Source organism: Columba livia, chromosome 1, assembly GCF_036013475.1.
Source record: "Columba livia isolate bColLiv1 breed racing homer chromosome 1, bColLiv1.pat.W.v2, whole genome shotgun sequence".
Lineage (NCBI taxonomy): Eukaryota > Metazoa > Chordata > Aves > Columbiformes > Columbidae > Columba > Columba livia.
The window spans coordinates 118,953,418-118,980,244 of NC_088602.1; the positions used below are offsets into that span (position 1 = coordinate 118,953,418).

Sequence of the window (26,827 nt, forward strand, 5' to 3'; positions counted from 1 at the left end):
TATGTACCTACTGTATGATGTATCATATGATGTATCATTCATTCAGCTTGCAATAAATTTGTGTCTGTACATGTACATTATGATAAGAGAAACAGTTTTTTTTGGGCAAGGTTTTGGAATTATGGAAGACAAGTCGATTTAACCCTTTTGATTACAATGCCTAATTACGCTGAGTGTCTTTCTTACAGAATGAAATGCTAGAAGAGGGTCAGGAATATGCGGTCATGTTATACACATGGAGAAGCTGCTCAAGAGCCATTCCTCAGGTAAAGGATGAAAACTAAACTCTCATGCATCTTGTGAACTTCCTTCCTGTTTTGGTACATAGTTGCATGGGTGTAGCTTTATCAAGAATCTACTAAATGTAGTCTACTTTGACTCCTGTATAGGCAAGCTGAGTGTGCCATAGTGTCTTTTAGCACCTGAAGACCGGTTGGTCTCTCCTTTGTGTTAATCTTACTGATTGACTCAAGGGTAGTATAGGGGTAATGTGCTCTAGAAGGAGAATCTTTGATTGTCATATCTGCTAGAGGTAAAAATTTAATTAATTTCATTCAAGAGAATGGATCCCCCCAACTTAATACTTAAGTTCAGAACAGGTTTAGCAGGTGTCATAGCACGTAATAATTACAATTCAGGTTAAACATTAAAGTTTCTAGACATCCTAGGTAGTAATTTTCTGAATGTCAGAGCTATGCAGAATTTTATTGATCTGTATGCAGATTAAGCTCCTATGAATAGGTGAGAAGTCCATAGGCAGCCTCAAATGTCTGGGAATGGTTGTACAAAGGTGGGAAGAATATTAAGGTGCGTCAGAAAACTGAACAAAATTATAACCATGAGCTCACTCCTGCCTGCTTTATAAGGAGTTGGTAATGCAATTATTTTTGTACTCAAATAAAGTCTTGTCCTGTGGTTTAAATATATAGAGCGGAAAATAGGTAATCTGTTTTAATTTCTGGGTTTGGCCTATTTTAGTGCATGACTTTCAGCCAGTGTCTTAATAGTGTGGAAAGAAAATAGTCCTAACCATACAGAGGTGTTTGAAAACTAAATTATTTGCTGTGAGGTAACGGAGAGAAAAATCTTAGGGTTTTTTTTTTTTTTTTCATTTCTTTTTAACACATACAGTTAATCTTAGAATAGTAGCATAGAATTACCAAAACCAGCAATTTATGCCTTAAGTTTATTTCTTTAGGCTGATAATACATTTTCTCAAGTTGACTTTGGAGATCTTAGTTTCTGAGACTTTATCAGGAAAAGTTCCAAGTGTAATGATCTCTTTAATTGTCCACAGGTCAAGTGCAACGAGCAGCCTAACAGAGTAGAAATTTATGAGAAAACTGTGGAAGTTCTGGAGCCAGAAGTCACAAAACTGATGAATTTTATGTATTTTCAGGTAAAAGGAATGGAAATAAAATTTGTCAGTAGGCTTATATTTTCATATTCCTGTTTTATATGCTTGATATGGTATGTTCATTATATTTTGAAAAAAAAAAAACAAACAAAACCACAAACAAACCAAACAAAAATAACCTCACTAAGATATTGTCTGGTCAGAAGGGCAGAATTTTTAATGCCTGCCTTAAAAACTTCTGGGATTCTCCATTAAGACTTTCAACATAAAGTCGAAGGTAATTGTATATGGTCCCTATGTAGCACATGGGGACAGTTCTGGCACTTTAGGAAGAAAGGAAATAGAAATATAATGTATTTCACATGTATACATAAAAGTGTCTCAGCATAGGAACCATTTGTTGAGGAGTGAGGGATCCACAGTCTGGAGAGCAGAGCAGCAGATGCAAATCTGCTGTGGAAATTCATAATTGAGGCAAGCTAACCCTGTTGCTGTGACCCGCCAGCCACCAGAGCTTCATGGGCACTGGAGAATGGCCATCTGTCCGTCTGTCTTTCTTTCTCCTCCCATGCTGGCAGCTTGCCGCATGGTTCAATGGGCTGGGGATGCTTCCAGGCATTATTTGGAGGGAGCCAGAGCCCACGAGCTCTGGAGCACACAGGAAGAAGAGACTGAATGAAATGTAATACTTCCCGTCATCTTCCCCAACTGGCGGATCTTACTATGAACAATCTCCTTCTGTTCAAGGAGTTTAGTGCTCTTAACTCAGAACAGATTCCTCTTTACATTGCTGTCTTTTTTGTACTTGCAGTCCCCATCTCAGGTGGCCCTGAAGTGCGCTTGGAAATAAGCCCTCAAATAAACATGTGACAGGATGATTTGGGGAGCTGGCATGTACTGCTATTAAACAGCATGCTGTGGAGTTTTTTATTTTAAGAGAATATACCTATAATCTACCTTTTAGTGCTTATACATTTGCTCACTAAGGAAGATGCACTTATTTCAGAGGAATGTAAAACCTGTATGACTTTAATCTCTGAAGAAGAATCTTGCCTCTTGTGCCAGACAAGCTCTGTGGCAAAAATCCCTGACAGTAAGTTACACAGAGGTGGAGCTAGAAAGCCTGTACCAATGCCTTGTTAGCATTGCATGCTTTAAACATTTTTCTGCTCCAGTGATGCTTTTCATTGGACCAGCCCCAGCTACACAGTGAAACATTTTTCCTGGAAACATCATGGCTTTTATTCCCTTTTTCTTCTTCTTCTTTTTTTTTTCTTCCATTAGAGAAATGCAATCGAACGATTTTGTGGGGAGGTGAGACGCTTGTGCCATGCAGAGAGGAGGAAGGACTTTGTGTCTGAAGCGTATCTGATCACGCTGGGCAAGTTCATCAACATGTTTGCGGTATTGGATGAGCTGAAAAATATGAAGTGCAGTGTGAAGAACGACCACTCAGCCTACAAGCGGTAAGCGGCGAGGACCAGCAGGACCCCAGTTTCTGCTGCCAGGACACTGGCCTCCCACGAGATGGCAGCAGTTGCCCTTTTCCTGACAACTTTCTCTTCCAAAGCAGTCCCCTTATGTGTGGGACAGATTACTTTTAAACTAGGGATGCACTGCTTGCAGTTGTGCAGTTGAGTAAATCTGTTTTCTTTATGCTGTTCTTCTGCCTTTTAATGCCAAGCTGTCAAATACTTCTCTTTTGGTGTATGCTAAACACAATAAATATACTTTGTTCAAAAAAGCTTTTCTTTTTAAGTTTGAGAGGAAACTGCCCTTGTGGTTGCTTGTGCCTATCCTCTCCTATCTTTGGCATCCATTTTTGACATTTGTAGCTGAGAGTTTTTGAACTTGTTCTTAAGACATTTCAGCTTTGCCATTCAAAGTCGTCGAGACTGCAGGTGTAGCAGGGAGGGGAAGAAGGTGGGATAATGGCGGCCAAATTTTTTGCTTGAGCTGCCAGGCAATATTTGGTATCTTTTGTCGAATATGGTGGTCAGGGCAGCAGGGGAAGACCATATTTATGTCAGCTGTAGCATCTTTGGTCTTTCACAAATAAAACCATGCAGGCATTGAATAGCCAATTTATCTGTGCTGCTTCCACTTACATGAGATTTAATTTCTACCTCTACCAGTAGTTGCCTTTTGTAGTTGTTGTTGTGCCTGGAGGCCACTTAAACTCGCTTGGTTTCCTTTTTTTTTCTTTTTTCTTTGGAAGTGTGCTTCTGGTGGACAAACTGTTTTCTGGGAGGCTGACTTTTCCCAGGTTGTTGTGTGGCTTGGGTCCGTAGAGCCACTGCTTACCCCATCGGTTGATGGATATACCCAATCACTTTTGGGTTACATTGGGTCTTTTAACTAGGGTGCAGTGGGGGATTTGGGATTACAAAACAGTTAATTAGGGATAAATTAAGTCCATATCTCTCTTATAGTGAACTTAAGCCTTTTCAGCTATTTTCCTAAAAAAAACTTCCCTTTGTCTTTTATGAAACAAGCTCTTGATTTGTTGAATCCACAGCCTGAGTTTGGATAACTCACTTGTATAAATCTGTGGCAAACAAATACTGTCCGTGTCTGCCAAGTTCCCGTTCTACTTGGTTCAGGAGTTTGGAGGTGGGAGGTGCATGGAGGTTGACAATCGTGTATCAGCAGAGGGTGATACACCGTTGTACTGGCAGCTAAAGACGTGCTGACGACTGTCAGTTCCTGTGGTAGATTTGGGGATGAGTGTGTTTCTGTTGAGAAGAGGCAGATTTGGTTACAAGCGTCATGCCAAAGGGAAATACTTTTTTTACTTTTTTCTTTTTTTCTTTCTTTCTTCTGTTTGCAAAGAGCTGCTCAGTTCCTGAGGAAAATGGCAGATCCTCAGTCCATTCAAGAATCCCAGAACCTTTCCATGTTCCTCGCCAACCACAACAAGATAACACAAGTAAGCTTTAATTGTCTTTTTGCAAAGTACCTAATGCTTTACAAAACTGTTAAAATAAAATTCCTCCAGTTTGATAGTAACTCTTCTTCCCCAGGAAGTCTAACTAGTTGACTAATATTATTTTCTTCTGTTTTTTGCAGTCTTTACAGCAGCAGTTGGAGGTGATTATTGGCTATGAAGAACTGCTTGCAGATATTGTAAATTTGTGTGTGGACTACTATGAGAACAAAATGTATCTAACGCCCAGTGAGAAGCATATGCTTCTGAAAGTGAGTTTCTTTCTTTTTTTTTGTTCTTTTTTTTTTTTTGATTGATGAGCCAGATGAACCACATAACTCAAATTATTAATTTTTCTGTTTTTTTTTTTCCTCCTCTCTGTTGTCTTTTTATTATATTGCATGCTAAATCTATTTAGAAAGTTTCTGATCCATTTTTGTTTTTCATAAATTGAAGTTGAACTAATTGAACTGCAGCCTTGCTAGGAAACCAGTTCTATGGGAATATGTTTCTATAAAGTATGACAACAGAAAGGAACTACCGTGTTTTATTTTTAGACATGTGGCAAGTTTGTATAAAAAGCTTTTGGAGATGAGGCTGTGTATCAAAGGTTTCAGGGAACAAGTAGCTTAAAATTAGGGTTAGTAAGTAGGTAAGTTTAATTACCTGGAATATATACATGTAGTAGGAGAGTGTTGGGCACTTTCAAGTGTGGTTGATCTTATCAGCTGCATGTCTTGCAATGGAAGAAAAGTATAGAGTAAGGACTGAAAATTTGCCTCATGACAAATATTTTGAGTCACTTCAGTATTTAACTTCTGAAGAACTCTGTTTATTGGGACCAAATGGAAGCATCCTGAAAGAATACATAAACTCTAGAACATTTGCGTTCTGCCTTCAGGTGTGTCCAACATGTCTTTACTATTTAGGCCTTTTGTTCGGTAAATGTGCGCTTAGAACACATTAAGTGGCTGTTGCTCCACTCCTGCTATTGTAAATACTGAAGTATATCTTTATGTTAATGAATAACTTGGACAAAATGTAATTAGGTGGAGGTTTTTTTGGCTTTGAGCTCTTGTGTGTCTAATTCAGACATATGCTGAAACCTATAAAAAGCAATTGCTCAGAGATGTTAGATATAAAATTCTGTTACAGATTTGTTTGCACATACAGAATTTTAAGAAAACGGAAGTGGGAAAAAAAAAAGTCTTAAAATAGCCAAACTCTAGTTTCAGTGAGATTTTTTTTGTATGCTAAACCTTTATACAAGCAAGTCGCATCTTTTAAAGGAAACTGGTCAGGCTAATGTTAATGTAAAAACTTCTAAAAAATACTACATAAATGTATGTATTTGAAAATGTATTCTGTTTGAAGGAGGCTGGGTGTTTCAGCACTGCATTTTTTAAAATATTACTTTTTTTTTAATGATATGAAGAACAGTCTTACTGCAGGAAGTTTTTACCTCTGAAGTCCTTTTGTGGAGAGGTTTACTTTTTTCTTTTGCAGGTTATGGGCTTTGGATTGTACCTGATGGATGGAAGTGTCAGTAACATCTATAAGCTGGATGCAAAGAAAAGGATAAATTTAGCCAAAATAGACAAATTCTTTAAGGTTGGTTAAGATGTGATCTTAATACATGTTTTTAAAGGTAATTCCCCGTGCATTTTAAATATAATTAAGTAGAATGAAAAACACTTTGGACTATAATATGGGTAAATAATATTTATCTTTCACTAAGATCTGTGTTTAATAATTCATCTAATCTGATTTATTCCCTGTGTACAGCAGTTGCAGGTTGTCCCACTGTTTGGTGACATGCAGATTGAACTTGCAAGATACATTAAGACCAGCGCCCATTATGAGGAAAATAAATCCAGGTAAGGGGGAGAAGGAAACAAAGAGGGGAGCTTCTGGGCTGGCGAAAGTCTAACTGTTGGAGTATATTTTCATAATCATCCATTAGCCCGTGGGTCTGTGGTAATTAACTTCAATAGGATTTTCACTACAGTCTACTTTTTGGTGTGGGTGTTTCACTATTAATGTACTTCGTGTAATAGATACAAATAGAGAAAAGAGTTGTTTAAAGACCCTTCTATGCTGCTGAGCTCATTCTTGGATCTGTGACATTTCTTATCACCTGGGTTGGAGGAAATGAATTTTATCTTACACTAATTTAATTTTTATTTTTTCTTTTAAATATGAAACTTTCTTTAAAAGAAATGAAGGATTTTACTAAGCAAGGTGAGCAGTAGTAGTGCATGGGTAAATAGGCATGTGTATATTGTATATGAAGCAGCAACTTAGCTTGTCCACCCCTCCTTTTGTTTTTTTATTTGGCTAGGTGTGCAGCATAGCAAGGTGGCTGGAAAATGCAGCCAGTTTTTGCATAAATGGTTTATGGTTATTGCTTTGTTTTAGTGAACATTTCCATGCTCCTCCAAGACCTTCCCTCCATGTGGTTACATGAATTTAGAATGTAGTGCTTTGCATTTTAATTCCTGCAGAAAAAAAATCATATAACCTGCATGTAGTTGCTGAGAGAAAATCAACAGCACTGGGCCTACTGAGCTACTAAAAATACGAGACTACTTAACATGACGTTCTTGGTAGCATGTCTTTTGTGTCCCTCTTGATAACATGTGGATAGTATTTAGTAATGCCGTTTTTTTAATAGTTGAGAGCTTACTGTAGTGGGCTCTTCACAGTTAAGCAAGAATAACAAAAAACAATCTGAAGGTAGCTAGATGTATCTTGGAGCCTATACCTATACTTCTGCCTTGCTTTTCGATACTTTTCGGTCCTGTACCTAAGTGTATGCTCCTGAAGAGAGATGCTGGTTTGTATTTCATAGCAGCAGCCTTCAAAAAAAGCACAGAAAAGGAAAAATAAATTAATACTTGGAAGAAGTGCTGTTTGAACTCAGAAGGGCAATCCATCACTAATGGATTGTTCGGGGTCAGAGGTAGAGGTGTGAGGAAAGGCCTCAAATAGAGGACAAAGAAGTTGGGTTTTTGTTTTTTTTTTTTCTTTTAAGTTGCATATCGTGGTCCTTTCTTTGCAATATCAGTTGTACCGTTTATTGCCTAAACTGATTTAGGTGTTTTTGTTGTTGTCTGAAACAGATGGACGTGCACGTCTTCCAGCAGCAGTCCCCAGTACAATATATGTGAGCAGATGATCCAAATCAGAGAAGACCATATGCGTTTCATATCAGAACTGGCTCGTTACAGCAACAGTGAGGTGTGTGGGATTAGAGCTATTCGTGCAAATTTTACATCACTGATTAACAGTTTTCGTTAAACAGTTGAAAAGCAAGTAAACCTTAGGCTAGGTGAATGACAAAGCTTGATCACCTGAATCAAGAAAGGCTGTCTGCTGGGCTAGTACCCCACTCTCTGCGTGACATTAACCCTATGTAAATCTACAATAAATAATGATGCATCATACAGACTGCAATATTCTTCCATTTATATCTATCTATCTATCTAGGATATACACCCTAGATCTTTTGACACATTTCATTTGGAATAAGCCATCTAGCCCTTACTCCAAATGGGTGCTCATAGCAGTTTAAGTTACACTTAATAGAGTAGCTATTTATTTTTTTTTTTAAATGCATGTATACGTACATGTATATGCATATAGAACCTATAACATATATATATAATGAGTGTCTTGAATTCATCTGCAACAATATTTTGGTGATTAGGAATGCTGGTGCTTTCCATTTGACCAAAATCTGTGAATTTTAACTCTGTAAGTCTCTGGAAGAGAAAACTGATATTAATGCAGGTGTCAGTACATGATGCTGTTTTAATGCTTAAAAGAAATGTATGTAGAAATTTGGCTATGGATGCTGGATACAGCATGTTCTGATGTGGATTTGGGGTTTCTTTGTTGTTGTTTAATAATGTTCTAGGTAGTGACTGGGTCTGGTCGACAGGAGGCTCAAAAAACAGATGCAGAGTATCGGAAGCTCTTTGATCTCTCTCTCCAAGGCCTGCAGCTTCTCTCCCAGTGGAGTGCACACGTCATGGAAGTGGTATGTTATCTGTGGAATAAAACCAGATGAAAAAGAGCCGGCTTGGTGAGGTCAGACAGGCTTTTCTTTAGTGGAATGTAAAAAGTGTGTTGTATTTTGTTCCCTTAATTCCCCTCTTCCTTCACTCCTTTTCTCCTCCTCCTCCAAACCACAACCTTGGGGGAAGGTGCATTAAGTTCTCAGGGTCCAGGTGTAATGCTGCTGCTTTGAAGATCCAGTAGCATGTACAGTATCATGCAGCACATTCAACCTGTTGTATTTAATGGATAGGTGATCACCTGTGAGTCTTGACCAGCTGTTTTTATTACTCTTGATACGTACATTTTGTAAACTAAGACTTTGTTATTTTCCTCTAAGTGTTGTTTAAAATTATATTCTGTTAGAAATATCCACACCAGCATGCAGTCACACAGGAGGTGATGGAACAGCTTCAACTGACTACGTTTAGACATCATCACTTACTAAATTTGAAGCATGTAAGGTCTTAACCAAAGACACAAAAATGAATGGAAAGGCTCCCATTGGGTTTAGATTAGGCTTTTAGTCAAAAGGAACGTAAATGTGGGGAAAGGAAAATTTGAGAGGACATGAGGAAGAGGAGATAAAGAACCTGCGGAATAATTTATCTATATTTTAATAATTTATTTTAAAACCAGATGCCAGTTAGAAAAGTGACTGTGTTCTTTTTCCAATAAGTAACTGCAAACCACTTAAGGCAGAAATTGAATAGGGGGATACAGGAGTCTTTTCTTGTGCTGCAGAAACTTAGATAAAAGCTGCACATCTTAACTGCACCCAAGCATGTTCTAGGAGGGATTGAAACAGATTATGTATGTATGAGAGAAGCCAGACTTGCTCCTCCTCTGCCTCTGATGTCTGAGGGAGCATTGCGCCCCTCAGCACTACGTGAATGTAGCATGGTCACAGTGGGCATAGCTAGAGACCCATATTCTTTCTCTTCTGTATTTTTAACTGCCTCTTCTAAAAGCCAGTAGATGAGTCATGCTTTTTTTCCTGTATTATCCTATTCCTATTTAAATCAACTGTGTATTTTATGGTGAAAATCTTGTTCTCACTTTCTCCTTCATAAGAGAGGTTGCTGTCATCTGTTTCTGGCCTCTGCAACTCCCAGATTTTATTTCTGTCATTTCAGCTTCCAGACACTTTATTTCTGTCATTGCAAATTACTATATTCAGGCCCTCTCTTCACAGTGGCAATCTTCTTATTTTATTATCTCTTTGTAGAAAGTCTTTCATTCTTAGCTCTGTTTTTATCCTCCCAGTTCCAGAACAAACTTTCTCTGAGGACCACTGCAGGTTTTTTGCCTATTATCACTGCATTTTTTTATCTTTCTGATTTGTGTAGATTCCCTTAAGTACTTCTCATGTAAGTTCATGCTCAACTTCTCCCTGTCCTTCTACTGAGAATTTATTCTGATCTTGAGTGTTCCATTTGTCTTCTGCATTCACTCAGTATCCATAAACCCCCTTACATGCACCATGTTCAGATAAAAATTTTCAGCATAAGTTAGATGTCCATCTAACTTAAGAAGTTTATGCTCCCCAAATACTTCATCTTTGTTTAGTAATTTCACCAGTGTCCTCTCTGTAGCACTTAGGTTGCAGGGTGTGATGCTATTTTTTGTGATAGGTAAACTGCTGCAAATATTAATCTACTATAGTAGGCAAATCTATATTGTTCTACAATCAAACACTTAGGCAAAGATAATATCAACCAGACCTTACTATTTGTTGAACTGAAACGGTGAGAAAAATAGTATTTGAATGTGACTAGGATTTTTCATTAGCTGTACCCTGATGGATCAGCCTGACACTGCTCAGGAACATTTTGAGCTATGTTTGCAATGACTGAAAAGGCGGTATTTAAGAGAAATGCATACGGTGCAGATGATATTGTCACAGATGCTGCAGCTATTCCCACACCTTTAAGCCTATTAAACAAGTAAACAAACAAAAACAAACCCAAACGACATACCAAAAACCCCCCCAAAAACGAACAAACAAAAAACTCCAAAACAACCAACCAGCAACAAAAAAACACCAAAACCAAAACTGTAGTTTTCCAGTTGTCTTTTGAATTCTATATGTGAATATTTGGCGAGGTTGGAAGCTCCTCTTTTTGTAGGTAGGTGTGATGGATATTTTTTTTTTGGTTATGCTTTGAGGTCTGTCTGTGTTTCTTGTGCTTGAAGTGGAGGAGACACTTTTGCCTATGCTAGTATTTATTCAGTAAAAAATACCCTAAACTGCATTACCTGCTGAGTGTGAATTGCGTTTTTTTGAGGGAATACAGGATCACTGGCTTTTAAAAAAAAAATGTATTTGGCAAATTCTTGTTGGGCATTTCCACTAGATAACATTTTCAGAATTTATGCAGTTTTTGAGAATAGTACCAAATATTATTTTTCAGATATTCTTGAAAGCACTGGAGTATTTCTTAAGGCATGTTATTTGTGTCCAGCTATGTTTTGTGTTTCTCAGGCCTTTTTTTTCCCCCCATCTTTTTTCTCCCTGTGTGAACTGCAGTATTCATGGAAGCTAGTGCACCCAACTGACAAATATTCTAATAAAGATTGTCCTGACAATGCAGAAGAGTATGAAAGAGCAACAAGATACAATTATACTAGTGAGGAGAAGTTTGCTTTGGTTGAGGTAAGAAAAATCTTTTTTACAGGGATTTTCCAAAGATTAATTCTACACAAAGGGGAACATTCTCTAAAGCGTTTTCTATACACAGTGCAAAAAGACAGCATGCCCTGTGTTGACTCTGAAAGAGCATGTTTCCCTCCATTCAGTCTGTAGGAGGAGCACAGGGAACTTGTTAGTTACCCTTTTGTAATTTTTTGTATTATTTGTATTTTAAAAAAGTACTTTTTGAACAATTACGCAAACAAAATGTGAAAAATACACTTTTTAAAACTTTTTTTTTTTTTTGGCAGGTGATTGCCATGATCAAAGGTCTTCAAGTGCTGATGGGAAGGATGGAAAGTGTTTTCAATCATGCCATTCGCCACACCATTTATGCAGCTCTTCAAGACTTTGCCCAGGTCACACTCAGAGAGCCGTTAAGACAAGCCATTAAAAAGAAGAAAAATGTCATTCAGAGGTAACAGTCTTGTTTTTATCTTCTTCTTTATTCTTTCCCCAGAAACTTACTAAATTTGGTCCAGAATTGCAGAGCTGTTAAATTTTGCCTCTTCAAGTCTGTACTCCCCTACTAGTCTGTCTGGTACTCAAAGTTAGCTTGCTTAAATATGTATTGGAAGTTGAAGAAGTCTGAAGTAAAAAATGAACAGCTGCCAGCATGGCTACAGTAAGAGTCCAGACTGTCTTGAGCCACTTAGAATTATGGCATGAAGTCGCATTGCCTGTAGCTTATTTTTATTTTAAGGGAATATAAGTACTGTCATATTGAAAGCAAGACTGGCATTTTTATTTTGAAGAGAGGTGTTACAGTCCACCTTTCTTATGATTCCAGTGTTTCTTTTCCTTGTGTCTCATGTTTACATCCCGCTCCGTAGCCTTGTCTTTGCCCTCTTATAATCCTTGCCTTCTTATCGTCATCCTGCCTTCTTTCTCAGCTTCTGCTGCCTTTGGCTTATTAGCGTTACACTTCTCTTCCAAGTGCTCTGTCTGCTCACACTGGTTGGTGGCATTTTCTGACCTTATTTTTTTGTCCCTCGTTGTTTGCATTTAATCTTGACTCGTTTACCATCTGTTTACTCCCACATTTCATTGCGAAGTTCTTAGAGGTGGAAGTCTGGCTAATTAGGCTATTGCTAAATGCTCTGATTGCCACAAAAATATCATCATAAGCTAAAAAGAAACAAATTACTCCAGAGTACCAAGTTTACAGGGAGAGTCTTTTTGTCCCAGGGAATTTTATGAAATAGGGAACTATTACTTTTGTACATGCTTGAATCTGGGAGGACACATTTGCTTGTTCATTCAGCACGCCACAGGATATAGCAGGTTGTGTTTCTGACAAGAATCTGAAATCCAGATCAGTATTTGGAGTTAGAAGTATGAGGCTGCTTATAGAAATTCCAGCTGAGTTCTGAAGTTCTGCTGCAAACATGAATTCTACTGTTTCTTTTCATTTCAAGCCCAAATTAGTTTGGGCTCTTTAGTTTGGTTAACAATCTTCTTTGGTTTGATTGAATAAACTGGGTTTTGTGGTTTAGGAGAACAAAATGGCTTGATGTGCTTGCTCAGGATCTCAAGAGGTGAATGTTTCAGAAGTGACTTCTGTCACTGGTGAACTAGTTTCAGAGGTCAGCTTTCTTCTGGCAGAGGAGGGCTCTGGACTGTCCTTTTTGATAAACAGCACGAAGCAATTTTTTCGTGGATGTCGCATTCTTGAAGTTTGCGGTTTCTCTGAACCCCCGAATGCTCTTGCAAAGTTTCTGTGCTTGTGGAAGAGTGCTTGAAAGAAAGTAAAACGTTCTCATCAGTGCACTTGGATGTGTGCTGGTCTGACGTAGCATGAATTGTGTTCAGTGTTTTGCAGGCCATCAGAAAGACGGTCTGTGACTGGGAAGCGGGTCATGAGCCGTTCAATGACCCAGCTCTAAGGGGGGAGAAGGACCCCAAAAGTGGTTTTGACATCAAAGTCCCAAGGCGTGCAGTGGGACCCTCCAGCACTCAGGTATTTTCCTGTCTGGTGGTTGTGATATCTGTCAACAATTATTGCATGAAATGTTTTCTCTCTGGCCTGAACTATTTAAAAGTTGCAGGTTGGTTTGTTTGGTTTTGGTTTAAATGCTAAAAATCTACTCTGATTAGATTTATATTTACAAAATCATACTTAATGAAAATCCCGTGTCTTGGTTGCTGTCACTTTCTACTCCAATGCATAATTTTTCCAAGTGTTCCATCTCTATAATTTGACTTACTGCGAAGAAATATTTTCTCATTGAGCTCCTAATGTTTTTTAAATTATATTTGTGAGCTGTTTGAATTATTTCTTGTCTGACTCGCATCTCTGGGGTGGCTGGTGTTTTTCTTTTTAAATCAAATTATTCAATAGATGTCTGCATAGTTTTAAAATATGTTTAAAATATAAATGATTGCCTATAAAATATAGGAGAGTATTTGACTCATGACAAGGTGCCTCCTACTCTTCAGTAATGGATGATAAAACTGCTCCCTAATATCTTTTTAAGCTGCTGCTGCTAAAACAAGAGGTACTTAAAGTGTGTTTTCTGTGGCAGTCATTGAAATCCCATACCTAGATGCTCCTTCTTGTTAACTCCATGTAATTATCTTTTTTTATTTAATTTATGAATTTGTTTGGAGAGTGTATGGTCTGTTACTCATAGTTCATCTGAGAAAATGAGGTAATGAGCACTTTAGATAAAAAAATGAGGGCAACTGTGGTTTGTAAATGCTATATTTTAATACCTAAAATCTGTGGGGAAGAGAGCGTGTGTGGATAATAATCTTGGGTAATAAAAAGTTGCTTAAATTGTGCTAAAATGGGTTTAATGAAGATTTTGGGTTGGGAATTGGAAAAAAATGTTTTGATTTCTAATTTTTGGGGGCAAGAAAATTTAATGTCACCACCGATGTGCTTCTCCTGTGCTCGGGATGTTTAATGGCTTTGTTTCACCGGCTGCAACAAGCTGTTTAGAGGACATGGTTCTTTCTGCCTTTTTTCTGCTCTTGGGCTGTCGCACTTGTCTGTCTCGGCTGACAGGAGGAAGGGAGGTCAAATATGCCAATTTTAGATAGGTTTTTCTCAGATTCATGCAGTTCTGAAATGGCTGTGTATGAATTGGTAATACTTGGAAATCTTTTTGAAATCACTGTGAAGCTTATGGCTCTCTGAGCAGCCTCTGAAACGATCAGGAGCTTTTCCCTTCACTTGAGGGAGCACCAGGCCGCAGTGATCATTCTGTAGGAAGAAACCTTTCTGTGTGCCCTCCTCCGCATGCTTACTGTGCTGCTTTTTTTGTTTTTTAACAAACTAACACATTTTCTCTGCTTCTGTTTCCCCTTCCTTATTTACCCGTGTGTTTTTATTAACTGATTCTCTCTCCCCTGCCTGCCCCTGTCTGTTGGTTTTTAGCTCTACATGGTTCGCACTATGACAGAGTCCTTGAACTCTGCCGAGCTGTTGAAGCAGCTCAAGTCCCTGGGACTGGAAAAGCTATTGCATGTGACACACAAGTTTCTGAGGCAGTCCTACACCTATCCGCCTCTTTTAAACTTTGGTGGTAAGACATTTCCTTCTTACTTTTTTTTTTTTTAATTTACTTTTGTGGTGATGTGAACTGTTGCACTGCAAATGGTCTGCTGCTGAGTGTCAGTGGAGGTCCCCTTGGCTTGGGCAGGCATTTGTGCTGGTGTGCAGGGTAGCGTGGCATCTGTTCCTCTTGCCCAAAAGGCTTTTTTTACCCACACAGTGCCCGTTTTCAATTTGAATGGGAGCAGTCAATTACTGATAGTAATTCTCGAGTGTTGCTCAACTAATGTACCGTGTGTATTTTCCTTTTTTCCCCCCCCTCTTTCCACCACAATTGTTTCCTTTAATGATACAGCTTTACATGGTGAGAACTATGTTAGAGTCCCTCATTGCTGACAAAAGTGGTTCCAAGAAAACCTTGAGAAGTAGCCTTGAGGGGCCCACCATATTGGACATAGAAAAATTCCACCGCGAGTCTTTCTTCTACACTCATTTGATAAATTTCAGTGGTAAGATATGTAGATGATCAGTGTCCAGCTTAGCATGTCCTAACACCTCTAACACGACCTGGAAAATGTTTCCGATTGCCTAAGCCAACTTAACCTTTGGTTCATTTATCAAAAGCCTTGGCCTGTCCAAACTTTCTCTGAGACGTGATATTCAGTATTGTGGTGGGATTTTTATTTTGACTTGTTATACATTTGTTTATAATGCGTCAAATTTCATATTTTACCTCCTTTTTCTATTTTTTAATGTACATATTTATATAAACAAGGGATAGATGAGCCTAAACACACTGAAATTAAAAAAAAAAAAAAAGGAAGTAGTTTTTGTGTTTTGGGTTTCTTTGGTTGTTTTTTTTTGTTTGTTTTAAGTACAGAGGAAACAAATTCTCTGTTGTGTTAAATTTGATGTCATTTCACTACTCTTACTATTCAGTTAATTGTAATCGGAAACATGCTGTCCTAAAGAATTCACCTACTGACATTGAATGTATCTAGTCTTTGTCATCACCATGCTGTGTTGTTTTTCGTTTTTGTTTTGCTTCCGGACTCCTCTACCCTCAGAGAAGGGTTGATGTCAGTCATAGTGATGCTGGGGAACAGCACTTCAGAAGATTTTAATGTAAAAAGTCCATTCTTGTTTTGGTTCCCAAGACTTCTACAACAGAAGGCTTGTGCCCAGTGTTTTCTGGAGAGCTGGGAAGCACACCTCTGCACGCTTGACAGCAGCCTTAGAAACCTTTTGTTTTAATCCCTCCTTCATGTGTCTGTCTGTCATTGCCTGCCCATCTAATCAACAGGAAATGTGGAGTGATTCAGTCCTCCAGAAAGAGAGGTGGTGCTGGTGGATCTGGTGCAGTTTTGTCTGTTCCTGGTGCTTCCCAAGTTCCATGTATGGCTTTCTCAGCCCCCAACTGAGAAATTAAACTAGAAATACCCCTTTACTGGTGTACATAGTTTTTCTGTTTAACTGGTAGCCTGGTCCACTTCCACGCTGTTTTGTGTAATAAGGCACCACTTTGGGGGCCAACGTGGAGTTCAGAACTCTATGAAAAAGTCATTTGTTTAACCTATTTGGCCTATGTAAAGCTCTAATGACTCAACATCTGCTTTTTGTTGTTTGTTTGTTTGTTTCACATTGCATCATCAGAATCACACTTGTACTTTTCATAATGCATTTCTATAAGAAGTGTAATTCTTCCTTATTTGTTCTGAAAGAAACCCTGCAGCAATGCTGTGATCTGTCCCAGCTGTGGTTCAGGGAATTCTTCTTAGAACTGACCATGGGCAGAAGAATCCAGTTTCCCATTGAGATGTCCATGCCTTGGATTCTGACGGACCATATTTTGGAGACCAAAGAGGCATCAATGATGGAGTAAGATCTATTTGTGCTCTTCAGTTGAATGATTATTCTTAATGATTGTCACTCCAGATTGTAATGTTACTGCTTTAATTTGTTTTAACAAGCAGTCACAAAAAAGGTATTCTAAAACTTCATACAATTTTCCTCTTACATTTGCTGACTTCCAGATTCTCAAAATTTTCTTTTTGAAGTGAATAATTGAAATAAGAAACCCTTCATATAAGTATCATTGCACCAGCCATATATGCTGTTCCTTGAGTGAGTTCTCCTTACTCCTCAGAGATGTCAAATACAATGTACAGTGGTTAAAGCATGCTTCCATTTTGATGGAAAACTACATCTAGAAAGGAAGTTTCAGGCTGCAAACTTACCTATACAAATTCTTCAACTAACAAAAGACTTCTAGAGGAGAAAGTGTGATTCTTTTTATATAAGCTCAAACAAAAAAAAAAAGATCCTGTTTGCATGAACCACATGCATGTTACAGTATTGACTGATATGCAGCATCCTGACTGAACCATCCTAAAGACTCGTAATTTCTATAGACATATAACTCTTTTATTTTTTTTTCATTCAGGTATGTTCTGTATTCTTTGGACCTTTATAATGACAGTGCTCACTATGCACTTACTAAATTTAAGAAGCAGTTCCTCTATGATGAGATTGAGGCAGAGGTAAAGTAACCTTAACTACTGGGGAAAAATTGTCCATACTTGAATGTGAAAATTATGCTGAAGGCCAAGACCTCCTATAAGAGATTCAGAACAGTTGGAAATAATAAACAGACTGAGAAGAAAGACCAAAGAATGGGTAACTGTTTGGGTGAGATGTTGTGAGGAAACCTGTAGACCCCTGCAAAACACCTTACATTAATGCTGAAGAATCTCATCCTCTCTTGTACTGGGAATTTGGATGTGTTAGCTTTCTTAATTATGTTTGATAATCAGTGAGAGGTCTTGGATAAGCTCCTCTCTTTAAATCTCAAGTCTCTTTAAATCTACTTTATTTATTTTTTTTTTCCCTCCAAGGTAAACCTATGTTTTGACCAATTTGTCTACAAGCTGGCAGACCAAATATTTGCATACTACAAGGCAATGGCCGGCAGGTAGCTATTCCAGTAGTGAGCACTTTTATTCATGCTCTTCTGCTCTACTTTGCTTGTCTAATATACTTTAAGCATTTTCTTCCTTTCTTAATAGCCTGCTTCTGGATAAACGATTGCGTTCAGAATGCAAGAACCAAGGGGCGACCATTCAGCTGCTGCAGTCCAACCGCTATGAGACGCTGCTCAAACAAAGACACGTTCAGGTGAGTTAACTCATATTCTGTTCTATTCAAGTTGCTTGGCAATTTTGCAGTGGTGTCAATTTATGTAGGCATACAAAACTCTTTCTGTGCTTTATGTTCTGTCATTTAAGTGGCACAACTGGCATTTGAGAACAGCTTTTTGTCATATGAAAGGGCAAATTAAGAAAAAAAAAAACAACTTAAAAGATCCCATTTTAATGCATATGCCTGTTGCAGTTGAGCTAACACAAGCCAAACAGGAATGTCACGTGTGGTAGTGTTGTCTTCCCAGTAATGTCATTCACCAGTTTTCAAGATGTTGTCGGCACAATCTCATGGAAGCATAAAATGCTGATACCAATACTTGGATCTAAATGCCACATGTGATTTTACTTCTTTTTGTGAGAACTGAGATGTAAATTGTAGTACCTCATTTGTTCATGAATTTGTAAATTTTGTTCATCTGCTTTGTTTCCGTGTGTCTGGAATGCAAATTTGCCATGTGAGAGCCTGTTAATCTGTGGGGTCTCACAGTCCTCGTACAGCTTGTCTTGTAATTTGACTTTCAGTTCAAAACTTCATAGCAGATTTTTTTTTAGCTTCTTGGTAGGTCAATAGACCTGAACCGACTGATCACTCAGCGAATTTCAGCAGCCATGTACAGGTCAATGGAACTGGCAATTGGCCGATTTGAAAGTGAGGATTTGACTTCCATTGTGGTGAGTGTTGTGTTTCAGTTTTGCCAGAGCATTAACACTGCAGTTGACGTCTAGATGCTAGTCTCATTTTGGTTTTATTTATTTATTTATTTAAATGTATTTTATTTGCATTGGGAGTGAGAGACATCTAGCCTTTTTTTCCCCATTATAAATCTGTATTTGTTCGTTAAGGGCAGAAGCAAAAAAGTTTTCTCAGGTATTTTCTCAGCAAATAGTTGTACAGTCACTCCTGGAAGAAGAGGCTGAATGACTAAAAGGCAGACTTGTTTTATCCTAAACCTCAATTAAATATACCTAAACAGGAAATAATTTAAGCAGTCTTATTAGAAGAATAAAAAAACTTCTCCCTCTTATGTCTTGTTTTCATTTTTCTGTAAGTGTGAAATCATATGATGCTATGGTTGAAATGCATCTAGTTTACAAAGTCTAGATTGACAAAATCTTTTACCTGAGAAGCAGCTAAGTCCTGCAGAAGGCATTCTTTTAGTCATCTGCAGCTACATCATAAATTATACTGACAAATCCTCTGTTGCCATTGTAGTATATTGTGGACTTTATTAATTCTGATGTGCTATGATTTTTTTCTCCTCATGTCTTAACCTACAGCTCTGTTCAAACAGTGCTTTGGCCTGACCTGAGGCAGAACTCTGAGAGTGTGTTGCCCTACATGGGACTGTACAAGTCCCAATCCTCTTGAGACTGAGGATCTTGTTCTTTCCTTGCCCAGAAAAAAATGAATCTGCTGCAACCAAAGGTCTTGGGAGTAAGGTGTAAGCATCACCCATAGAGAAGGCAGATACTAGCAGCCATGAGGAAACAAGGAAAATGAGCATTCTTGTGATGAAAATTTCTGTTAATGCCCACTTCTCTCTGTGCTTATAGACAAATTGTAGACCAAAATAAAACAGCCTTGTGCCTGATAGAATCAAAATGAGTTTATTTACCCAGGCAGCTTGGTGTTGTAGGGTGGCAAAAACAATCTTTATGTGGAGGAACAAGATCTGACTTGTGCCTGTGGAAGAAGAGCATCTGTGCAATATTGAGGTGTCTTTTTGAGTTAGCTTGCTGATTAAAGTGCCAAAAACCAAATTTTATTTCCAGACGGCATGAATTTGACAAGTAAATATGCAGTCAGCAAGAAATGTATCAGACACATTCAGTTCTGCTGGGATAAAAAAAGAATTAAAAGTTATGCAAGGAAGTTTGCCACTGGTGTTTCTGTAGTAGATTTTTTTACCAGTGAGATTTTGTCATGCAGTTAACTGCCTTTATTTATTTTCATTCTTTACTGAAGATAAATAAAATTCTGAGGCCATAGAGCCTCTTGACTTTCCAGCACTTGGTGTTATAACCTTTGAATTATTGAAATGTAGTTTTTCTTTGTTACGTGCAGGATTTTCATAGTGTCTCGTTGAACAGAAACCATTGATGATGTGTTTCTTAGGTCACAGGTTCTCACTCTTTCTTGAGTTAGAAAGTGGCAGGGCCAAGGTGTTGTCCATCCACCATACTCTTTTTTTTTTTTTTTCCCCTCCTTTTTTTTGTTTTATGCAAAATTTCTGCTGAAAACTGCTTGGTTTCTTCAGTGAGAAACTAACAGCTTAAATAACCAGTAATTTCTGCTGTTTTTCAAGCTAAATAAATTAAATGAAGGTAGCCAAAAGATTGAGCCAATTTTTTCCCTCAGATTGGACTCAATACTGTAATTATATAGTGGTTCTTTTTCCTCAAAGTAACTGTTAGTCACAGGTTTGAAAATCCTTTGACACATGGAATAATTAAATCTGACAGCACTGTATGGGAAGATGACCAGTGGTTTGATGCCAGACAAAGCCACTGGACATGCCTTCACTAGGTCTTTGCACAACAGTCTTCAAAAGCAGTGCCTGGGTTTTTTTTTGAGCAAGAGATGGTGTTCTTTTTGCTTGGTGTTTTCAGCGGCTGACCTCAGATGTTATGTTAGGTTTAATGTTATGTTATGAAAATACCAGAAACCATACTGGGATTTTCTTGTCAAGAGGAGAAACATTATGAAAAGCAGTACTCATATAGGCAGCTAGTGATTTTGTGAACACCATCACAACATTTGTAAATGTCTGGCCTGGTCTTTCATTGCAACTTAGTACATTCTTCACTGGAGTAAACCATGAGGATTTATGGTAAATTTGGTGCTATCCCTACCAGTACTACTACAAAAGTTAGTTGACCAGTTGCCCTACTGAGCAGAAATGACTGTGATAGTTTTTAAAGTGGGAAATGCAGAAGATGCTTCTTGGCCTATGTCTGACTCCATTTAAATGTTGGAGTTTTAGCTTTTGGTCACTGGAAGAAGAGTTGGCACAGATGTGTTTTTGAGACCCCTCTGCAGTGTGGACCAATTTTAATGAATGCCCTTAAGGTTTTAGTGGGAGATAATTACAAAATGATCCCAAGAGCACTGATTCTTTTCAGCTCTTACCATTAAAGTTGGAGACTGGGGGGTAGTCAGTTGTTAATTTGTAATTCTATTTGGTCAAGTTTTTTTATGTACTTTTAGTTTCTCCACTTTATTAAATATGCTGCTTACTTTCTCTCCTCTTGTTTTTTGTAGGAACTGGATGGCTTGATAGAGATAAACAAAATGACTCACAAGCTTCTGAGTAGATATATGACCTTGGACAGCTTTGATGCCATGTTCAGAGAAGCCAATCACAACGTGTCAGCCCCTTATGGAAGAATCACTCTTCACGTCTTTTGGGAACTCAATTATGATTTTCTTCCTAACTACTGCTACAATGGATCCACGAACAGGTCAGCTTGGCAGCCTTTTGTTTGCAGCAATTTTTCAACCACCTTCCTGTGACTTCTTTCTTAGCAAATGCTGACAAGTCCATCTCCATTCATTTAGTGTGTTTTTTACTTCTAATACTTTACTTGAAACGAAGCGGCATGAGTCATTTTACTGAGTACTGTCAGATGTATGAAAGCCTGTTATTTGTACGCAATAGAAGTCAAATGTAACCACCACATCCAAGTTCTGACAATTTAATGACTTAACTATGATATGCTGAAAAATAAAGTATGTCCAAAAATACAGCAAAGTGCGTATCAGGAGGATATTTTGGTAACAAGATCCTCAACTGTGAGATGATGGAAATAAAATTATATTCCCAATTCTGCATTAATGTGAAGGATTGTTAACTGGAGAAGGGAAGTGTTCAGTGTTCACTGCAACTGCAGCTGCAGCCTTTTAGAAGACTGAGTAAAGGAAATAGGAAAGACCTAAAGTTTGAATGAGAAGAAGGCGCAGTGCTTGGGACTGCGTTTCTGGGCTTCCTATTTGTGTTCTGTTTTTAGGATTTGTGTTGCTTTTAGACTTTACTCACATTTTGATTAAAGCACTGTGAAGTGACAGTAAAGTGATATTGAATATTGAGCTGTAGGAAGAGGAGGAAACCTGTTCTCATCTTTCACTGTCTCTTTGGAGAGCTTTCCCTGTCTGACATGTTCCATGATGGTTATGTTGCATTTTAGAGCCAAGATTCTGTCTTTAAAAAAAAAAAAGAATCTTTTTTTGTGATTAAGTTTTAGCCAAGAAACTTATGTTAGATTAGTCTGTTTGCCCAGGAGTGCTGAATGTGTTTCCAAGGAAGCTACTGTGCAGTTGATGTATTTGGAGGTCAATACTGGAATATTCAGTGTGATGTATTAAGACTCATAGAAACATAATATCAAAATAAATTCGTGGTGAAATGCTGATCCTTCACCTGTCAGCTTTAATGAAAGACATTCAGTAGCTCCTATAACAATTCAGTCTGTGTAAATCTTGGCTATAAGGACTGCTATACCACAGACCACAGCTCTTGGGAATCGAGCGTGGAACACCAAAGGACACTGGCACGATCCTGTAAAACGGTTACTTTTCTGTTTGAAAACAGAACGCACGAATTGAGTTAGGCTGATCCTCAAACTTGTAGCGTAATTGATTCAGGATAATTAATTTAAGAGATAATAAAGGGAACCAGATCTTACACAGTATGTGTACCATGTATCCAATTTCATCACAGAATTGCTTTGGTTTCGGTCAAAACCAGCAGTGAGGAGAGAACTAATGTATATGTTGCACATGCTGTATGGTGCCAATTGATATTTTGCTGGGGAGTTTCTAACCCTTTTATGTTTTTTAAGCATGTTCATTATGTCTCTTGCTGCCTCGCTGTTAGCATGAACTTTAAATTGATGAGCTCTCTCTGCATTCAGTTATACAGATTGTGTGAAAATACAGGAGTACACAGTGAGGAGCTCTGTGAGAGCTGCTAGGGTAATTCTTGACTCTTGATAGGTAATGCCTTGCATGAAAGCTGTGTGTAAACAAGGGAAGATACCTAACAATGAAAGAATGGAAGAAAGAGAAATAAGCAAGATGAAAGGCAGAGAGGTTGCTGAGTGGTGAGGGGCTGGAGGTGGAGCTCCCAGGAGTTGTGTGTAATACCTGTGGTTTGCCTTTTATTAATTTGAAAACAGCCTAGGTGTATAGGCCCTTGGTCAGATTGACTTGTATCTAGTTCCTTTTGAAGCTGTTTTTCCAAGAGTGCTTGAACATGATCATTTCACATATCTGTACAAGAGTTCAAATGTGTAGAAATCCTACAGGTTTGGTTCAAATGCTAAGGCCATGAAGTATTGAGACACATTGCATGTTTAATTATTTTAGGATTTTTTTTTAAATATCTGATAATGTACTGAGATTAAACAATGAGTCTGCTATTAAAAGATTTAGCAATTTCATGATTGCAGTTGATGATTTTCTGAAATATAGTCTCATTAGTGCTGGCCCAGCTGCATAGCTGTGTCCGCACTTGCGCGTAGCAGTTTGAAGAGAAGGAGTGAAGAGGTGGGTGAGGGGACCTCTGCAGATGGGGATCAGCAGTGAAATCCAAGGGTGGTTTTAATCCACCTGTTGTCAGTCAGGAAAGAAAGAACTGACTTTTGGAAAATGGCGTGAGCATATGAACTGCAGGTGAGGTCAAAGCCCTCTGTAGTCCAGCGTCCTGATGCCGGCCCAGGCCGAGTGTGAAACCAAGGGAAGCTTGTGGTGATTTTTCTCTCAGGAAACATGCTGGCCTTTAGCAACAATCAGGTGTTTCTGTAAACCAAAAATGGTGGGATGTTAGTGCATTTCTGGCCCTTTATAGGTGCTTTTTTCCCCAATTGCTCTGTCCAGTCTGTTTTTTTTAAAGCTATGTGAGCTTTGGGCATCCATGATGTGCTGTAGTGAGGAGTCTGCAGTGAAACTGTGTGCTGTATCTCTTTCAGTTTGCTCTCAAGCTGTTGCCTGCCAGTTCTTATAGCAGAGGTGACCGTGAACAGCCATTTCCCTCTTGTGGTCTTTTCTGTGCTGCTTGAGATTTTTTTTTTTTAAGAGTCCTCTCTCATGTTTGCCCTCAGTTGCATGTTTTTCCAAGCCAAAGGTCTTTCCCCACCAGGAATATTTTTCATGCTTGCACCTGCATCTGTACTTTTTTATTCCTCTGTATCTTTGTGGAGTTATGAGGACCAGGGCTGTGCAGAGGGTTCAAATGACACAATGACACCTTCCAGATTTTTGCTCTTTGTTCCTTTTCCACTATCTGTAGTGTTCCTTTTTCTGCCTTCTTTTCTTTACTAATTCTAAGCGGGTATTTTCCTTCCATGATAGTATGTTTGGTGTTCGGGGCTAACAGAGGAGCAAGTGTGAGATAGCTTCAGTGTTTATTTGGGTTGAGAATGTTTTGTGCTTTCTTGACAGAAATGATACAAGCTTCTGGGGACAGTAGTCACACTTGTAGCACCATCTCCCTCAACACATTATCCAAATCTGTATTCTCCTCTAAAATTCATGTGTATAGCACTCTTCCAAATGCAGGATGACATGTTTCTTCTGAGGATACAGATTTGTCACAGAATGAACAAAAATACCAGCTTTTTGTTTTTTGGTCTTCCTGCCTGCCTCCCCCTTCCTTTTGCAAGCTCTGTCTCTCTCATCCCGCTTTTGAGACTTGTTCTCACAAGAGAACAGCTGTTTCTTCACATCTTGCATATACTCTGTGATAGTGACTGTTCAGAAAAATTTTCCGACCTTTCAGACACTGCTGGAGCAAATCTGACAAGCAGATCTGACAGGCAGTTAAAAATACCCATTTTCAGCTACAAAGAGCCAAATGGTGCAGCTACATAGGCTGATGTGAAGTAGGGGGGTGCCTGTCATCAAATACGCCATCAAATTTCACAACAAGCACCTTATCTTCCCCCACTTAAAAAAAAAAAAAAAAAAAAAAAAAAAAAGAGTAAAAAATTAAGTCTTTCTGCCAAAAGGAAAGGCAATATAATTATTAGTGAAATGGATCACAGAATCTTAAAATGGTTTGGTTTGGAAGGAACCTTAAAGATCATCTGTTAATAGTCCCAACCCCCCTGTCATGGGCAGGGACATCTTCCACTAGACCAGGTTGCTCAAAGCCCCATCCAGCCTGGCCTTGAACATTTCCAGGGATGGGGCATCCACAACTTATCTGGGCAGGCTGTCCCAGTGCCTCACCGCCCTCATGGTGAAGAATTTCTTCCTTATGTCTAATCTAAATCTATCTGTTACTTTTTCATGCTCTGTTTTGTCTGCTGTTTCCTCACACTTCAGTCTGTAGCCTCCTGTTCTATTTGACAGTCGTGTTCAAGAAGGGTGAGTTAGATGTAGCATTCACTAAGAGAGGTGTGGGGCTACCCTTGGAACTGGTAGACAGGACAAGCTAATTTGAGAAGGCTGGAAGTTAAAAGTGTTCATACCAATTAGACAGGGAGGAGGGACACTATCTGCATAGGAGGAGGCAGAGAGATAAGATTACTTCTGATTACTTCTGAGATGAAGATCAGAAAGTTTGTGAATGAGATTGTCTGTCTGATCTGGTGCCTGCAGTAGCAAGGCAGCAAGCTGACTGACCAAAGTGGTCTCTTTCAGATTTCTCCTTATTTTCTTAAATGGATTATGATAATTAGAATCATGGGATCATTTAGGTTAGTTTGTAAAGTGCTCATTATGAACTCCTTTGTGATAAGTATCACAGAAACACCAGTATAAAATGACTTGATCCCTAAAATACTTTGGGGCTCATGTTGTCCTTTACCAATCATCTCTGCAAAGCTTTGGTAAGCCAGCAGGCTTTTCATCTGCTTCATCTACTTTGCTTACAACCCATGTTGATTAAAGTGGATAAATTGCTGTGAGATCATCAACACTGATTAAAAATCAAAATAACTTATTATCTTGGAGTACGCCAAAACCTGTGTCCAGCAGTATCTGAGGAAAAGTAAAAATTTGCTTAGTTGTAGCATTGATATTCAAAGAGCCTCAGTCCTTCAAAGAGACATTTCTGTTTCTTGGAGGAGGAGCAGGAGGAAGCCAACCAGTAGGATGTCAAAAAGAAAACACACACATTGAAAAAGTGTGAAGAATAGCATATGATGCTGAACTATGAAGGTTTCTATGTAGCCTTTGGTTTTGAGGGAAGAAATCTCTAACGTATATCTGAATGATATATTTAGATTAGTTATATACCTCCTAAAACGATGCACTCTTTTCCCTCTTGTATCCTCAACACTTAGCCACAGCCCTGCCGTAAGATACCAAACGATGGTATCTCTTACTCCTGCTTCTTTTTTTCAACCTCTTTCTTCCTTTCTCAGCATCTTTCCCCAATGTCTCTCAAGAAAGTATAAAATGGGTGCTCACTTCAAGTCTTTAAGAAACCTTTGAGGTTATTTTGCTACTATCCTAAAACATTAGAGGTGGAGAAAGCCCCAGGAATGTAGAGGAACACTGAGGAACACGCAAAAGTTTCTTGTCTTTGTACAGAACTAATGAAACTTAGAGACTGTGTCTCAGAAGTATTTCTCTGGTGTTTGATTTCTGAGACTGTGATTTCTTCTCAATCCAAAAAAACTGTGTCTGCTTTGCTCCAAGGCACTAGCACCACTATAGTTCAAATATATTCATAATACCATTTTGAAAAGAGAAAGAATAAGAGTTACACCTTCCCAAGTCATGGGGTGAACCCACATTTATATTCTGAAGCACTGTTCTCCTTTTCTCCTTGCGAGAGTTTTAATTTAGTTTTAATTACATTTTAGTTTTAATTACATCTGCACGCTGAAACCCAGTCATATCTCAAATGACATGATGTTTCTTTTGATTTCTGTCATTTTAGAGATTTTCTTAGGGCTTGGAAATCAATGTCGGTTTAGCAAGAAGTAGGATTTGGAGAGAAAAGGGAATAGAGTAATCTCTGTGACTGTCATATGTTGCAGATTACTTTGAGTTACATCAAATGTTTGCAACATCTCTGGTAAACTGATTAATGAAGTATCTGTGCAGAGAACAGTTTCAGATAATCTGAAGAGGAAGTTTTTAGTT

The 26,827-nt window shown here is 38.4% G+C and overlaps 1 protein-coding gene across 5 annotated transcripts in view; it reads left to right on the forward strand.

Moving 5' to 3' along the window:
• Positions 1-26,827, forward strand: part of CYFIP1 (cytoplasmic FMR1 interacting protein 1) — an 80,945-nt gene that overhangs the window by 22,940 nt on the left and 31,178 nt on the right. For 2 of the 5 annotated variants that reach the window (XM_065075029.1, XM_021287655.2), the window contains exons 4-22: positions 189-266; positions 1,298-1,399; positions 2,642-2,823; positions 4,190-4,286; positions 4,427-4,555; positions 5,790-5,894; positions 6,069-6,160; positions 7,406-7,523; positions 8,203-8,325; positions 10,873-10,998; positions 11,286-11,452; positions 12,847-12,994; positions 14,889-15,042; positions 16,255-16,411; positions 16,977-17,073; positions 17,428-17,504; positions 17,599-17,707; positions 18,286-18,405; positions 20,996-21,195. In XM_065075029.1, coding sequence (XP_064931101.1) covers positions 189-266; positions 1,298-1,399; positions 2,642-2,823; positions 4,190-4,286; positions 4,427-4,555; positions 5,790-5,894; positions 6,069-6,160; positions 7,406-7,523; positions 8,203-8,325; positions 10,873-10,998; positions 11,286-11,452; positions 12,847-12,994; positions 14,889-15,042; positions 16,255-16,411; positions 16,977-17,073; positions 17,428-17,504; positions 17,599-17,707; positions 18,286-18,405; positions 20,996-21,195 — 2,381 coding nt within the window. Of the gene's footprint in view, positions 1-188; positions 267-1,297; positions 1,400-2,641; positions 2,824-4,189; positions 4,287-4,426; positions 4,556-5,789; positions 5,895-6,068; positions 6,161-7,405; positions 7,524-8,202; positions 8,326-10,872; positions 10,999-11,285; positions 11,453-12,846; positions 12,995-14,416; positions 14,565-14,888; positions 15,043-16,254; positions 16,412-16,976; positions 17,074-17,427; positions 17,505-17,598; positions 17,708-18,285; positions 18,406-20,995; positions 21,196-26,827 lie in introns of those variants that run through there. The other 3 variants (XM_065075051.1, XM_065075045.1, XM_065075058.1) reach the window with 3 other exon arrangements.